This window comes from Akebia trifoliata, chromosome 7, assembly GCF_017979445.1.
Source record: "Akebia trifoliata isolate Shusen 1 chromosome 7, ASM1797944v1, whole genome shotgun sequence".
Classification (NCBI taxonomy): domain Eukaryota; kingdom Viridiplantae; phylum Streptophyta; class Magnoliopsida; order Ranunculales; family Lardizabalaceae; genus Akebia; species Akebia trifoliata.
Genome location: NC_141381.1, coordinates 26,259,503 through 26,277,059, shown reverse-complemented (window position 1 = coordinate 26,277,059; position 17,557 = coordinate 26,259,503). Strand labels below are relative to the sequence as shown.

General features: G+C 34.5%; 1 protein-coding gene and 2 long non-coding RNA genes across 5 annotated transcripts; 1 reads left to right on the top strand and 2 right to left on the bottom strand.

Moving 5' to 3' along the window:
- Positions 1 to 752: 752 nt before the first annotated feature.
- Positions 753 to 2,055, bottom strand: LOC147398625 (uncharacterized). 2 transcript variants are annotated; one of them, XR_015179963.1, is made up of 4 exons: positions 1,613 to 2,055; positions 1,408 to 1,526; positions 1,227 to 1,325; positions 753 to 1,147 (listed from the first exon to the last, which is right to left on the bottom strand). It is a non-coding gene; the product is annotated as an uncharacterized LOC147398625 (long non-coding RNA). The 2 variants fall into 2 exon arrangements; XR_015179962.1 differs by having other exon boundaries at positions 753 to 1,325; positions 1,613 to 2,030.
- Positions 2,056 to 2,125: 70 nt separating this feature from the next.
- LOC147398624 (uncharacterized) lies at positions 2,126 to 5,795 on the bottom strand. Its single transcript, XR_015179964.1, has 3 exons — positions 5,391 to 5,795; positions 3,225 to 3,330; positions 2,126 to 2,224 (listed from the first exon to the last, which is right to left on the bottom strand). It is a non-coding gene; the product is annotated as an uncharacterized LOC147398624 (long non-coding RNA).
- A 2,278-nt stretch (positions 5,796 to 8,073) lies between these two features.
- On the top strand, positions 8,074 to 17,262 carry LOC147398623 (trihelix transcription factor GT-1-like). 2 transcript variants are annotated; one of them, XM_086447878.1, is made up of 5 exons: positions 8,075 to 8,868; positions 11,065 to 11,103; positions 14,884 to 15,015; positions 16,299 to 16,526; positions 16,612 to 17,262. In XM_086447878.1, exons 1-5 carry the CDS (start codon positions 8,388 to 8,390, stop codon positions 16,824 to 16,826), a joined length of 1,095 nt encoding a protein of 364 aa, XP_086304004.1. In that variant the 5' UTR covers positions 8,075 to 8,387; the 3' UTR covers positions 16,827 to 17,262. The 2 variants fall into 2 exon arrangements, with proteins under 2 accessions (XP_086304005.1, XP_086304004.1); XM_086447879.1 differs by lacking the exon at positions 11,065 to 11,103 and having other exon boundaries at positions 8,074 to 8,868.
- Positions 17,263 to 17,557: the final 295 nt, after the last annotated feature.

Below are 17,557 nucleotides of genomic sequence, written 5' to 3'. Positions count from 1 at the left end.
ATTGACCCTTTTATTGAACCCAAGATTCCACATCAGTTAGCTCAAGGGTGTATGATTGTTGGATAAGTTTTTTTTTTTCAAGAACACTTAAAATGGGTTTTTTCTAAGAAAATGTTTATTGGGGATGATTTTGAGAGAGAAAAAATATTAAATTTTCTTTTTTACCAATACTTTGCTCATGGGTTAGGTCAAAAATTCTTTCTTGCATTGGCAATAAAATCATTTTTCGTAAAATAATTATTTTCTCGTGAAAATGTGCAACAAAATGCATGGAAAACATTTTTAGAAGAAAAAAATAAATTCAAGGAGATATTAAATTAGTCTTCCATGTTTAAATGAGTGGCTAATAAAATGTAACTAAACAAACATGCATGGTTAGGTAGTTAATTAACCTTTCTTTTAGTAGGACAGCCTTATACACTTGGCTACAGAGATTTTTTATTTTTGTCTCTCTACATATGTATCTAGGACCTTCCACATATATGCTAGGGTCTGGTGGCTATGCTGGATCCATTGTTAGTTATTATATAAGATATTTCAAAAAAATATAATGGCCAAATCATGTAGTGTAGACTGAATCACATTAGTCAAGACATGACCTCTTGTCTTTGGTACACTTTTAATCTCACACCCACACACACTGCCCCTTGGAAAAGTCCTATGTGCAACTGGTTGAGTCAAGGGTCAATCGGATCCTGGAAGGTGGCCCCAAGGAATTCATAACTTTGTGGGATTTTGAACACTTGACCTACCCTAGGGCTGTCAACGGATACATATCCGATCGGATAGTGATATATCCGAATTCGAATCCGAATTTTTTTAGTGATATCCGAATTCGAATCCGAATCCGATCGGATATCACTAACAAATATCCGAATTCGTATCCGATTAAATTTTCGGATATCCGATATTATCCGATTCGAAACAAAAAATTACTATTCGAAAAGTATCCGAAATTATCCGAAACTTAATTGCTATTCCAATTGGGTAAGTGGGTTTTTTCTACTACCTTAGACTTGGGAGCGAGACTAGACATTAGAGCTGCGGCCCCATTACTAGCATTGCTCTCTTCAATAAAACTGATGGTCGAGCTGATGATAAGCAGAGTTATAATGCCCACAAAGTCCTGCCAATATGGAGGCCTTCCCTACAAATTAAAATTCATAAAAAAAAGTAGACAAATTTCCATTCTTTGAATAAAAGGTTGTACAGTTCCCAATGCTCACTCCTCCATTAGCAAGGGCAATAGCCATGATTGCAGCAACTTCCATGACCCATGATAAAGGATTCCACTTAAACCCCAAGAAGTTCAAGATTTTGCTGTCCTAAAACACCCAGAAATTAAAAAAATTAAAAAAAAAACTATTTTTGTAGATAAGAAATGGAAGTGTGGAGAAGCAAAGAAACCTTCTTTTCTTCAAGCTTGTAGTGCCCAAAGATGGACAATCTCTCCTGAGCAGCCTCAGTTGTTAAACCCTCTCACTACATCTTAGATTCTCAAAAACCTCTTCAATGGGTATGTTTTCCTGAACTCAGAAACACAAATTTATCAGCAAAAATTTCAGAAAAAAATAAAAAAACAAAAAAATTTCATCAAGTTCAGATCTAGTACCAAGTCCACAGCCTCCTTTAACACAGCTTCCAGAACTTCAGTTTTGCCCTCCATCACTTCGCTGATGCCGAAGGTGAGCCGCTGAGAGAGATTCCGACCGTGACTGTGTTATCGGTTCAAAACGATGAGGGCTGAAGTGAAGACGATGAGGGCTGTCAGCTGAAGACTAGTGTTATCGGAATCTTGAGAGATTCCGTCGGGTTGAGATCTTTGAACGATTGAAGACGAAGAGGGCTGTCGGCTGCGGGGCTGAGGTTTGTAAATTTTAATCGGTTCGACAGAAGTATTCTAACCTAAAAGAAAAAAATAAAATAATATTTATTTATTATTATTTTCGAATCGGATATTATCGAATTCGAATTCATTGGTATCCGAATTCGTATCCGAAACGCTATCGGATATTAAAAATTATCCGAATCCGAATTCGATATCCGAAAATTTTGGATAATATCCGAATTTTCGAATTCGAATTCGAATTCAGATTCGGATTTCGGCTATCCATTGACAGGCCTAACCTACCCTTCTTAAGGAGCTTATCAAGGCCCGACTTGCCACTAGGACAACCCCTTGGGGTTAAACATGGTGCACTTGAGCAAGTATAGTGGTGGGTACCTACAAATGGAACGATAAGCTTTTATGAGAGACTGGATGACTACCATTCGATCTTGATAATTTTTTTACTTTGATGATCATATGTACATGTATGACTTGGGTCGGGACGACATGGATTCCTGTCTTCTCAAGAATTAGACAAGGTTTCTCTAAGTAATAAAATACTAGAATGACTATTAGACTTTATTCCAAAGATTTGTGATTAGTTAAACGAATCTTGTTCCTCCATCAATTTTATTAGACTCATGTCTTCTCTTACATGTATATTTATGAGATGAGACAATGCAGATTGTTGAAGTAGTAGAGTTGATTGGTTGGATTTGGTTTAAGATTTTCCCATGCTTGGTAAGTGAGGAGTTTGGGTATTTATGTAAATTTCATTCTTGGCTTTAATCGTTCTAATGTGGATTTGGGTCAACTTCATTTGGTTGCAACTGTTGTAGCCCTTACATTTGCCTAATTTTGGACATTATTTAGCCTGGCCCATGTATAGTGGGCTTTATCACTAAGCCCAATCCCACCATATCACTTAAGTGGTGCATAATAACTAGAACATTTGATTTATTCGGTTCATATTAATTTGTATCACTGATAATGGAAAATATTAACCAATAAGTTTGATTTAAATCTGTCTAATTAGGTTTATTTTTCATAATTTTTGTTGTATATTTGTTAAAAATAATAGGGTTATTTTTGGTTAAAAATAACTCCTAACTATTAGATTTTGCCAAAAAAGGACCATAATACCCTTATCTATAGACTGAAGATTCATTTAATATTTTTTGGCCTCCTAAAGCAAACTCTAAATTATAATTATAAACTTCTTTTTGTGAGTTCCATTAATAGAATAACATTACAAATATGATTTCATATAAAAATTAAGAAAAATATATTAAAAATTAAAACATAATTATTGAAACCAATAATTATAATTATTAGTTAATGATTTATCATGACTATTGAAATTAAATGAGTGTAAGATCGGCAATTTGAAACTTACGTTTTTTATAGTGTTCTGATTCCTCCTGTCACAAGAAGTTGGAAGCTCAAAATATTAGCTTCACTTGATCGTATTTCCAATTTTCCACAAAAAGGAGATTTGCGACCTATTAACAAACAATTATCTAAACATCAATTTCGTGCAAAAAATGATAGCACGTGTAAAATGCAAGAAGCATGACCTAGTCACATTACCAGATGACATCCTAATCATTTGAAGGGACGAGGGTAAGTGTGGTAATACAACGTCTAAGTAAATATGAACAATATTTCTTCGGGGAAACCCGAGAGGGCATTCCCTTACTTACCTGGTGCGTGTGATGTGTGAGCGTTGCACTTGCCCAGGAGGGTCGCATGTGCCTTGGTACCTACCCTAGCTCATCTAGTCCCCCTAGTAGGACATAAGTCTGGACACCTAGTGAGCCTCTCAATTAGATTAAACGTAAGATTGAGTATTGAGGGTAATCCCTGAGAATTTCCAAATGAAAAAGGTTGCTAGGAACCATTCGTATAATCTTAGTTGTATGTTTGATATTACATACAAAATAAATCATTGATGGTACATCTCAACATTCTGGTTTTGATGTATATTTTTGGCATACAGACCATAGTCCAAAGCATAGTTTTAAAACTAGTTGAGTGGCTTGAAATCGAACCAAGTAGACTTGACAAAGTTGTCAAGTGGACTTGAAAAATCATTGAGTCAACTCATTTATTTTGTTGAGACAACCCAAAAAGGTTCAGAGTCTCGTAAAAAACTTGATTGAGTTATTCGGCTATATAGAATATTTTTTGGGGAAAAAAATAAATATTTATTTTAAAAGTAATTAAAAAACTATTTTTAAATTTAATGTATTTTTATTTGATCCATTTCAGGTGACGTATAAGTTATTGACTTGACTTGATTCAACTAGGTGGACAGTTTAAGTCGAGTATAAAACTATGGATCATAAATATAATATAGGCTAATTTACTAAAACATGCATCAAAAATTGAAAATTATCAAAATGATGCACTATTCAAATTACTTCTGAAAACGATAATTTATTGTTTTTGAAAGTAAGTATTTTTTTTTTTTTAACATTTTTTTTTTAATCTAAAATACCCATTTTTAAACTTTATATTAAAATTACTTAAGTACCCTTCTTTTAATTTATATTCAAATTACATTTATATCCTCCTATCTTTATTATATAGAAGAGTTGGGTATGATAAATGTGAAGGGTAAAAGAGGTAAAAAGGTAGAAGAAAGAGAAAATAACCTTTTTTGTATGAAAAATGTAGAAATTATTGTCCATTTTATTCTTTTTACCATTGCGATAATAAAAAAATTTCAAAAATAATAAATTACTGTTCTCAAAATTAATTTGCATAGTGTACTGCTTAGGAAAATTTTCAATTTTCGAGCTTCGTTTTAATAATTTGTTTTATAATATATAACTTTACATGATCTAGGTATTAAGACCAAGGTCTTACACTATATAATCAATCATGGTTATTTAATTAATAGAAACACCAATAACATTTTGTCATCTTACATGATATCAGAGCAAATAAATAAAATGTTAATCTTGATACTCAAATCTCTCGTCATTGTCGATGGATCAGGATCGTCGCCCATTTTTTTTCTTTATTTGATATTTCATCAAGTAGTTTATGTTAGGAGTGCAACTTGGTTTGGGATGGTTCGGTTTAGAGCAAAATCAAAACCGAACCGACCAAGGTCAGTTCCATTATATGGGAACCAGAACCGAACCGATTTGGTCTAGAACCGACCCAACTCAAATCGACTTTAATTAGCTTTGGTTCGGTTCGATTCCATGGATTGTAAAACAAAATTTTATAGAAAATTATCAATAAAATTATGTTAACAAATGAATTATGAAAAATTAAAAACCCAAAAGCAAGATTATGAGATCACATAAAAAATTAGATTAATTTAAAAAAAAAAAAAAAAAAAAAAAAAAAAACGATTCGATTTCTAAAAATTATCAAAAAAATTAATTTTTCTCCAAAAGGACCAAAACTACAAGACCCAACCCTTCCCAAAACAAAATGGGTTTCCAACCCATAATAACATAAAATCCTACAAACCCAGAACATCAAAAAGCATAGAACATAAAGAACAACCCATACATATTTCTACGAAAGTGGGAAAAAGCTAAACCTTTTCTTCCAACCAGGTGGTGTTGGGAGCTTCACAGAGATGATTTCTTCGACTAAGCTCGAAGATAAGAGAGTAAAGAGGGAGTAGTGTTCGCGATTTAAGAAAGCGAGAGTGGTGACCCACCGAGAAGTCGAGTACCGAGAGCTTCCTTTTTGTGAGAGATCGAGAGAGAGGTGAGCACGATCTAGTCGAGAGTGATTTAGAGATAGAGAGAGAGATTGGTGGTTGTGAGAGGGGTTAGGATTTTCATCTGTAGAAAGAAGAAGATACGAGAGAGAGAGAGAGAGAGAGAGAGAAGCTGATGGCAGTCGGTGGCATCATGACAGTCCATGGTTGCAGGTTGCAGTCGCAGAGACGAGAGAGAAGAGGGTTAGGTTTAGAAAAAAAAATTACATTATATTTTTAAATAAGATTTTGGTTCGGTTATTTATAAATCCTGAACAAAATACTGAATCGAACTGAACCTATCAGTTCTTATTTTCTTTAAGCCGAAATCGAACCATATTTAATTAAAACCGAACCAACCCAATCCAAAATTTACGGATTGATTCGGTTCTCAGTTTGAACCGAATTAACTTGCACCCCTAGTTTATGTACAAAGATCATCAACAACCTCGACAAGTCACCAAATTTATTCGATGCGTAGAGCAATGCATTCATATCCAAGACTTCTTTTTCAATGGCAAAAGGATTCTCGTGGAATATCAAACTTGAAGGTCAAGGATATGATTCTATGGGATCTTTATAAGATGAAATATGTTATCTATTAGAATCTCATTATAGATAAAAATTAGAATTACTGTGGAAGATGCTTTCAAGTATATTAAGGTGGTGAATTATAAATTTCAAGATGACAAAGAAAAATTTAACAACTTCATACAAATCTTGAAAGATTTCAAAGGAAAAAAAGAATCATTACTTTTGATTAGGGGTCCATTTGGTTTGGTTTGGTTCGAATTGAGTTCAAATTGGATCAAACCAACTCCGATTGAATTAAGATCGGTTCGGTTCGATTCAATTCTATAGGTTGCCAATATTCTATTAATTGTAAGTAAGATTTTTTAATGGAAAAATAAATTTTGATGTTATTTCTTAGAGTGGTGATAATTGGCTACCGCACGTGGCAAACTCAATCGACTACCCTGACGCGACAAGTTTGAAAATGGTAGATCTATGCTCCTCAGGATACGTGGCTGCACTTTCTCATAAAAATATGTATCTCGAGGGAATCATGTATCCCAAGGAATGCAATAGGGTTTACAAACTTGTCACATAGGATAGTCGATTGAGTTTGCCACATTGGGTAGTTAGATAATCACCATCAACATATTTCTTGGGTAGAAGTTTCATTTAAAGACCATGACAATCTTTTCATGGGTTTTCAAATGCCCACTACTCTTTTTTTTTTTTTTAAAAGACAAAACAAAAGAAGAAGAGAGAGGGAGAGAGCTGCTATTGCTAGATCTAACTTTTACTAACACCACATCAATTCTAATGTGATTGTATAGTTGGTGTGGCGATAGTAACCCTCTTAAAAAAAGGATGAAATTATCAACTTTGTTAACAAAATGAAAGTCCATTCCAATTCTCCAATCTTTGTGTCCCTGATTTTCTTCATTTCATATCTCTATTGAGAGATAATCAAACCACACGATTTGAAAATGCTCTTAGGATATATTGAAACGAATCTGATCTAGAGATCACTAACTCTGATTGACAAATATGTAACGAACATGATCCTGCAAAATATGAATGATACATAAAAGTTACACCTTTTCAAGAAATAATCTCATAAAATGGTGTCATTGCATATGAATCGATCACTTATTTTTTTTCAAATATTTGTATTTTTTTTTTGACGTTTCTAATCTTTTATTGTCACAACTTGTCTTGTTAGGATCAATTTTCTTTAACTCAAGCTTTCAATAATGAGATTAGGGTCTTTAATATTAAATATAACCAATCATTTAAAAAAAAATATGATTATAATAAGGTATATTATGATACATCAAATTATATTCTTATAAAAATTAGGATAAAGATCATATTAAAATGGATGTTATTAGATGAGGATTAGATTATCTATTAAAATTTATTTTAATTAGGATTTTGTTAATTTCTTCTTCCAATTGAAAAATGATCATAAAAGTAGATCTGTTTATTGATGTTGGTAAACACAAGTGTCTATATTGAAGGACAACTTTTACTAATGTCACACCAATTCTTTTATAAATTACCAAAGAATTTTGCACACACTTGGTGTGGCAATAGCAACTATATCAGTATTTATCAAGGTTTTTAAGGTGCACCATGGGAACTCTGGAGGACAGGTGGCAGATGGTGAGGTTAAGATACCCACCCTAATACACCTAGTTGATGCAACTGGTCAACAGTCAACACTATAGGATGACTAAAATCTAAATAATCAAGCTAATTTCTTCTGTTTTAAGGAGTCTCAAAAGGCTATGGTCAATGATCCAAAAACAAGTCAATATATCATGTAATAGAAACCACTAGATCAGTTGACTGATGTGGACATATGGGATCACTAGGTGAGTCCCCGTGCTCTTTAGACTCGACACGTGTCCTTCAGATAGTTCATATATGCTTATCATCGTCTATTTTCATCGAGATTCTCACCTGCTCAGACTTCTCTTTCATCTAGCTTTTTCCTTGGAATCAAAAACTCATATCTATGTTTTCTTCACTCTTTTCTTTCTCTTTCTAAAACTGCTTCGCAGTCTGACAGTTGATTCTGTTTCTCTATTGGTGGAAGGAAACACCAATTTTCGAATCTGAAGTATGGGTATTTCCGCCCATCAACTCATCTACAAAACCCATATCTTTTTTCTCAAATCTATCTACTTTTCTTGAGCTCTAACTCATTCAATCTTGAATCTAAGATATGGGTTTTGTTTCTCTTCTCCTCTTCTTCAAAACCCATATCTTAAATTCCTCTATCTCTCTCTAGTTTTCCCTCTTTGTGTCAATCTTTCCATGTTTGTTCGAGGGATGATGATTGAAGTAGTGGGAAATGGGGTGTTGCAGCCTCAACAACAACATCAACAGCAGCAACAGATGATTCTTGGAGAAAGTAGTGGAGAAGATCATGAAATCAAGGCACCAAAGAAGCGTGCAGAGACTTGGGTTCAAGAAGAAACTCGAAGTCTCATAAGTTTTCGAAGAGAAATGGACAATCTTTTTAATACTTCGAAATCAAACAAGCATCTTTGGGAGCAAATTTCATGCAAGATGAGGGAAAAGGGGTATGATCGATCGCCAAACATGTGTACTGATAAATGGAGAAATTTGTTGAAGGAATATAAAAAGGCAAAACATCAGGACAGAGGGAGTGGTTCAGCTAAGATGTCTTACTATAAGGAACTTGAGGAATTGCTCAGAGAGAGGAACAAGAATGCTCCTTACAAAAGTCCTACACCTTCAAAGGTTGATTCTTACATTCAGTTCTCAGATAAAGGTATAAATTTCTCTCTTTGGTGTGTGGGTGTGCATGTGTGTTTGGGTGGGTGTGCATGTATGTTTGGGTGGGTGTGCATGTGTGTTTGGGTGGGTGAGTGTATGTTCCTATGATACTTCTTACCTATCAAGCAAATAAGTAAACAAAACAAAAAATGAGAGCTTTTTGTTGAAAGATTCTTATAGTTTGAATTTGGAATTACAATGTCAATGCTGGTGGTTGTTCCCATTCTTAATTATAAGAAATTTATATGATTGAAGTTTCTTTATTACAGTTATATGGTTCTCTAGTAATGATGTTTGCGGGATCTTTTAATGGATATGTCAATGTGGTATTACAATGTCATATATTGATTCTAAGGATAGAGCTAATCCCATTTGATGCTATGTTCTTTAGCTGTTTTTGGTAGACCAAAGGAGGAAACAGTTGGTGGTACTCGTTGAGCTCAGACCCTTCACAAATCGTGTCAAAAGGCTTATTAATATCCTGTGCTTGCTTAGACATTTTCTTAAGTCCGGGTTCTTCAAAGCCTAAGTTCCGTGGATTCTGGATATTGAAATTCCGAAATCCTAGAGTGAGGTTTGAATGCGTGGTCAATGCTTATCAAAAAAAAAAAAAGGATGTGTGGTCAATGCAATATGCCTAATATTCCTGTTGTCCAGTGGTATTACTATAATGAGATTTTCTGAGAATGTGTTTCCATATACTGAATTAGAAGCTGCATTCAAAGAAAACTTGGCTTTTCATTATTAGCTTGAGCTTTAGTGGGCACATTATATCTTCATTGTAAATTTGCAGCTCATTAATCTATCTCAATGCCATAGATGTTAAAATATATGCTTAGGTATTGCATTTCCCTTTGCACTGCAAGGCAGTGAATATTTATCTAAAAAAGATGGTGACCGAACTGTCTCATCCATATGAATCAGATCTATATCACTCACTTAGTTGGGAATCTGGTAATATATCAGCTAAACCATTTGTACCAACTTGGAGGGCTCCAACCAACTTGGGGAACAGTCCACAATTGGGTATTCAGGCATTTCCAATTAATGTAGCATAAAATATTCCGTTTTTTCCCTGGATTTGAGAATTTTTTTCGCACCCATGTGCATTAATTGGGGATCTTCATGGTGAAAAATCTTTGGCCTTCTACTTATTCAAAAATTCTTTGGACTTTATAGGATTTGATTACACCCAAAGGGTATTACTTTTAGAAGTCAGGGCCCATTTATGTTTCAAATCAAAGTATCTTGGCATTTTCTCATGACCAAATCCAGAAGTAGATTGACTAGAAAACAATTCTGGTAAATCATTGATTCGTCTAGTGACTACAATATATAATTTAGTTTTACTCGATCGAAAATTTATCACGTTCCAAAAATTTATAGATCCCATGTCATGTGACCACTTTATTTCATTCTTCAATTAGAGACTTGGCTGTCTTTGGGTGAGATTTTTTATTTGATTAGAAGAATGCCAATATATTTGACATGCAGATTTCCTTCCCTAATTCCCAGTGTGCTGAAATTGGTGTCTTCAGTGGTGCTTTGATTGCTTTCCACTTTTGAGAAGAAAACCTAATCCCATCTTCACTAGCTTGTTGTAGGCCAGAAAGCTCATAAGAAAAAATAAAAAATGTTTTGGCCTACTTAATTTCTCCACCAAAGAATGCCTTGAGATCATTTCCAAATTAAGTATCAGAAACTGGGGGAGCATCTTGTTAAGGACACAGGTGTACAGCTCCATCACAATGACAATACGATTGGCTGTTAGTGGCTCACCCTGTCTGAACTGCTTTCTGTTGCCGATGTCCATGTTGTCACACGCCATGTCTATCTTGGGTTGAAATACATCTTTTTGAAACCTATTTGTGCCTGCTCAATTACCTTGCTTATTCTAATTGTTGTTTTTGACATTACACATGTATTATGTATACTGTTGACCATTTACGTTCACATAGCCTTATTTCATGTATTATGTTAGCCACTACATTTTTACTGTACTAATGGGAGCCATTTATCTTCGAAAAAACTCAACTGCTTACCTCTTTTGAGTTTGAAAGTCAAGGGTGAAACCTGATGGTCTCTTCATTTATTGTTGACAAAAGCATAGCAGCACAACTAGTATTTTTTTTGGTTTTGTATTGAAGACTTTGATATTAATTCTGACAGCTCCTTGACTGTCTGTTTTTAGGCCTTGATGATGCCAGTATTCCATTTGGACCTGTGGAAGGTATTTTATTGTTTAAGAATTCCACAACATTTTAAATGTGCAATTTTCAAGATTAGAATTTGCATGTTTTATCTCATTTATTTGTTGGGCTGTGGTATGGCTTTATAGTTAAATCCCAAGCTTGTAATTTATTCTGTATGGTCTTATGGTTTATTCACATAAATATCATTCCCGGTTTTCTATCGAATGGATCGGATCAGTTATACCTTTGTACTCATTTACTCCACTTTCTTCTAAAGGCATGTATTATAAGTCAATAACTGAATTATGGTTACTGGAAAGGAAAGCTAATATACAGCTTTAAGTTGTTGTATTGCTGCGTGGTTCTCCCAAGTCCACCACCCTTTTGATATCTAGTACTTGTGTTATAGTTACAAGAATCTTGCTTCTTTTAAAATCTATTTTTCTTGCAGTAAAATAACTACTATAGAGACTTCTATAAACCAAGGAATTTGTGCATATTGAAATTCCCCTGATGGAGTCTGTCAAGTACTTTTGTTCCTTTTTCTTTTAAGATCAATGGCTGTTATAGTTTGATAACAGAAAGAGAAATAAAATACAATAGGATCAAAATGGAAAGATAACAATTTATAAAGCAAGACAGGAAGCGTTGATGGCAACTTCAAATTAGAAAAACCTGCTAACCTTGTCACGATAGATATGACTGTAAGTTTCTAATATTGTCAATTGAAATGGCCAACCTGCCATGTGTTTTGTAAATCCCAAACCCATATCTTTATGTTCAAAGAGATGGTTCCTGAAAAGGAGAAGATAACTAGTCAACATTATCGTTGTCATTGAAGCCTAATCCCAAAGATTTGGGATTGGCTATGGGAATCCTATTCCTCCATTCAATTATATCAAGAACCATGTTTGCGGGTGCTTGCTTTTGCCATTAATTCATCAGAATTAGAAATACTTTGGTTGACATAGCTAAGGGAATAAAGACATAGTTGAGGTTTGTGGTTAAGGTGCCATGTTGGATAAATATGTTAGTTAACTAGATACTTCTTGAAGTTTAGGAAACCAATATTAATATGAAATACAAGTCTGACTCATTCCAAATTATTCCTTTCATTACAGTATGTCAAAAAGGAGAAATTGCATCATCTTTATAATTGAAGCCTAAATACATCCTGTTTGTTTACGTGTAGAGTTATATTATGTCACAATTCACACCACTAATGAATTCGGTATCATTCACCAGACATTGTTGGTCCCAGACTCCCACAATCGGATTTTTTTTTTTTTTTTTGAAGAGGGGGGGGGGGGGGGGGGGGGAGAGAGAGAGAGAGAGAGAGAGATTATGTATAAGGGTTAGTTAGTCATTTTCACTTCAATCTGGAAAAGAGGTTGGGGAAATTTAAGGAGTGGATCGGAAGTTTCTACAAGTGTCTCAAGTCATGTGAAGGTCACCAGAGAATTTGATTTAATAACAGTCTACGGTAGCCATGCAGTATTTGGACGTAGGATTTATCCTATCATGTCGATACTTGACATAAATTGTTATCTGGCTCTGCTGGGGTCTATAAGTAGTCTTTTTTTTTTAGTTCACTGCTCCATCTCTTTTGCATTTAGGTTGATTATAGAAACAATAGGGTATGATTTGGCTATTATATTTGACATTAAGGAAAACCATGATCCTAGGTTTGATTATTATCTCAAAATCGTCAATAACTGCGAATTATATGTTTTTTTTGGGATAGTTTTAAGTGTGATGGCAGGGTTTTGATCCAAGGTTTGTGGTATCACCACACCTAAACTTTATCACCTCACCAAGGTGGCACTTCTAAAATAAATGGTAGTTTCCTTGCCTTTAGTGTTCTTAGGATGGGAACTAATACCTTATATCAAAGTTGTTAAAAGCACCAGGCGGGGCTTAAGCAGTGAAAAAAATGTTTTAATTTCTTTTAATGTTGTAGCAAAGGTCATTCAAAATAAAAAGAATAAGAAAATAATGATAAATATTCCCTCTCGCAAATGAAGTTTAATGCCCTTATTATCTAAGGTCTTGATGAATATTTTATAATCTATATAGCCCCTCTCAAATATTTTGGAAATGCCCCTCCATGTTTTGGGGAATATTTTACTACTCTGTGGGCCATGGTCTTTTATGAGACGCTGCCAAAATATGACCGAAATACTCCCTTATTAAAATCTGCTTAAATGGGTGGCATCTAGGCATGTATAGTCACCAAATTTGGCAACTTATTGAAAAAGTCCCGATTTAGTCGAGACTTTTTATTTCACACCTTTAATCACAATTTAATCTCAACTTTTTCAATAAGTCATGATTTTTGCAAATTTCATGACTAAATCGTGAACTTCATGATTAAATTGGAAAAAACAAAGAGAGGTATTTCGTTATTGTTTTAGCCTAGATAAAATTTTAGCTTTCCCATATCCATCTCCAGATGATGGACTAATAAGAGGAGATGACATTGACGAAAATGATGGTGACCATTTTACTGATGAAGCTTCAGAGAATGAGGATGACATTGAATTTGATGATTTTTGAACGGTTGATGAATCCTAATTTGGATTCATATTGTGAACGATACAAACCTTGAATGTGTTGTAGACATGTGCTTACTTTTTGTGGATGTATAAAGGATATTAATGTGAGATTTGGTAATTTATTATTGTAGTTTAACATGGGATTTGATGATATAATATGAGAACACCACTTAGTAGGAAAAATTACACAATCCTAATCCTAGCCCCATTTATTCGAAGTTTTCTAATTTTTCCCCTGCCGACTTATTCCCGAACCCTGAGTTGGTGACTCTGGCTAGACATAGCAGTCTTTGATAAAGGGCCTAATGTCCACCAATGTAATGGTAAAACATTGATCCAGGATATTCCCCCATCAATAAGCACGTTGGCAAATGTCATTCTAGTAGTTGTTATAATTTAACTGTTGAAAGGAGAACCTATGTTACCTTGTGCACATATGGTATGGTTCAGGTGTGGTGTAAGACTTGCTCGGCCCTCAACTCTAAGGCATAGGGACAAGACATTTTCATAAAGATGAATAATTTTTTATGGATATAGAGATAGATTACTTTTATATTAGTGTCTTATATATAATTTTTCATTTTTAATCTTATTCAGCACGGTAGTTAGGTTGAGTATATTTACCAAAAAAAAAAGTTGGGGTCAAGTCTATATATGGTATTTTGCATATATTCTTCTTTGTATAGAAGTTGCATATATTCTTCTTTATCTATTTGATCGACATTTATGTTTTCTTCTTATCTTTAGGATAAGTTTTGGATGATGATCAACACTTAAGTTTTCTACATCAAATCGCAATTAATTTGTACCTTCCATGACATTATATCAGGTTACGAAACATGATCGGCATAAAATCATAGTATGTTATCTATAATTTCACTTTGTACCCATCTATGGTAAATAAAAATAAATAAAAAATAAATAAAAAATAAATAAAAAGATGTAGAACTGCTTCATCAACTTTATGCTGTTCGATATTAAGCCAATTATTGGGCTTTCTAATATATTTTTTTTTTTTTGCCAAGTATTCTAAGCTGTACGTGACTCATGTATATTTCCTATTTTTCATTTTGTTATTTGATCAATTCAAAGAATTAGGGTCATAATCATAGTATTTTTGCGGATAGATCAGCTTCAGTTTCAAAAAAAAACTTTCTAACTTTTACTTTTTGCTTTATAAAGATATTTCCCTTCTAATTGTTTATGTCCCTCCAAAATTTTCTTTACAAGTAATTAGATAAAGCTACTTCACTTGGTTTACAGCTAGTGGTAGGTCAACACTCAATCTCGAAAGGCGTTTGGATCATGAGGGACACCCTCTTGCCATCACAGCCGCTGAAGCTGTTGCAGCCAGTGGAATTCCCCCATGGAATTGGAGAGATACCCCTGGAAATGGTGAGTACCATAAATTAAATGCTAACGCATGTGATTGAACTTCTATTTCTGTGTTTATATTGGAAGCATCGCAACTTATATCTTATGCCTCAAGTAGATTGTCCCCAACTTTAACTGGTTTTCTTGAGTTTTAGTTACTCGATGTCTTGCCTGAGTAAACATAGTCACCAAATTCTGACTTATTGAGAAAAAGTAGCAATTAAATTGTGATTTTTTCCTTCACCGATTTAATCACTACTTCTTCAATAACTTTTGCGAACTTCGCGATTAAATCGGATTAAAACGAAAGATGAAATTGAAGCACTAGTAAGAGAGAGATGACCTTGATAATTGGGCTTTCTTTCTCTCCCCGTTTCAAGTAGATTGGGTTTTTTGTTGTACTTTCTTTTCACTCTTGGAAGGGTGGTCTTTTAATATTTTCTCCTGTAGAAAAAGATACCTATGGACTATTCTTCCTTCGACGATGGCTTGGGGTCTTTGGAAAGAGAGAAATCTCAGGTTTTCCAGGGCAAGGAAAGGACTTCTCATGTTGTGTATATGGAGATTTTGGGGCTGTTATACCTTTGATCGAAGTTAAGCAAGGACTTTTTGGGAGATCCTTTTGAGGATTTTGTGTTCAGATGGGATTCTATTTGTGATGCATAGCTTTTTGCTTTTTTTTGTTTTCTCTTCTTGTTGTTTGACATTTGTTTTTGTTTTTTTTTTGGTCCTTTCTTTGTTTAGAGGCTATCTTAACCACCTTCTTTTGTAAATTGCTCTCTTTTTAATAAATTTTTATACTTATCAAAGAAAAAAAAAAGGATGACCTTGATGAAGATGATGGTGACCATTTTATTCGTGAAACATGTGATAATGAGGATGATATTGAATATTTATTTTTATATTTTAAATAATTATTTGAATGTATTGTTGGCTTTTGTTTTGGATGCAAAGATGATCTAAATTTTTTTTTTGGGGGGGGGTTGCGGGACTGGGGTTGGTGACTTATTACTGTCTTATAATATGAGATTTGGTGATATAATATGTGAATACTACCTAGTATGAACAATTACACTGATTTAGGCCTAGCCTGATTCTTTTCCCGATTTACCGAATTTTCCGAAAATTTCCCTTACCGATTTATTCCCTAATCTTGACTTGGTGACTATGCGAGTAAATGACATCGTAGTGAGTCATGGAATTATTGGAGATTACTGTGACATCTTATGAGCTTGTAGTTGTTCTCGTTCACTATTGGTTTCAAACTGCCAATCTCTCCTTTTCTTTTCATGTTTTTTTGGTAGGTGGAGAAAGCAACTCCTCGTATGGGGGGAGGGTTATTTCAGTCAAGTGGGGGGAATTCAGCAGAAGAATAGGCATTGATGGTACTGCAGATGCAATCAAGGAGGCAATCAAATCTGCATTCAGACTAAGAACCAGACGGGCATTTTGGTTAGAGGATGAAGATGAGATTGTTAGGAGCCTTGACCGTGACATGCCGTTGGGAACTTACACTCTTCACCTTGATGAGGGTAACTCTGAAAATAAATATTTTAGTTGATTTAACTACATTTAGTAACGAAATTGGGCATTAAAATTTAAACCCCCTTGTTTCAGGAATTACAATTAAAATTTGCCTCTATGATGAATCTGAACGCATACCTGTTCATACCGAAGATAAGACTCTTTACACCGAAGATGACTTCCGTGACTTTCTTACCCACCGTGGTTGGACTGGTCTTAGAGAATTGAGTGGGTTTAGAAGTGTGGATACTTTGGAGGAACTTCGCTCTGGAGCAATGTACCAAGGTGTGAGAGTGCTGGGAGACTAGAGAGATGTTTGCTGTGTCCTGAATGGCCTAACATAAGGCATCAAAACAATTGAAAAAATCATCTTACTCTGTTCATAACTACCTTTTTCAGCATATGTGCAAATCGTACCCTTTGTTTGTTGTTCTTGTCCAATGAGCTCTATGTAGAGGGATAACTTCCCCTTCCATTGAGCCCAGTAGTTTTGTTACTTGAAAAGACTAAGATAAATACTGTCTGTTAGGTGTATAATATTTTTATGATGGAATGTTTTGTGAAACCAAACAATGAGTCATTTGAATCATATTGATGAAGACCAACTCTTCATGTCATGGACAAAACCTGAGTGGTAACCCCCAGACGCTGGAGGTCAATCTTGTATGATAGGAAATGAATGTACCTTTTGCATAATTTTATTGGGGATATTGTGTGGTGGTGTTTGTGGATGCTTATTCTAAATGCACCCTGTTCCAACTTTTTTGCAGAAACTCTGAATTTTTTCCATTGCTTTTTACAATTTTTTTTTTTCAAACTCTGAATGCCAATTGGACAAGAAGAGTCATTGAGTATGCCACGTGGGGGAGTCATAAAGTCTTTGATTCTGGCACACCCCATGTCAGGGAGTCGATTGAGTATGTCATGTCGGGGAGTCATGTTATCACGACTCTTCTTATAACATGTATGCTGTAACAGTTTCCATCTAATTTTCATAAAGTCTTTGATTCTGGCACACCCCATGTCAGGGAGTCGATTG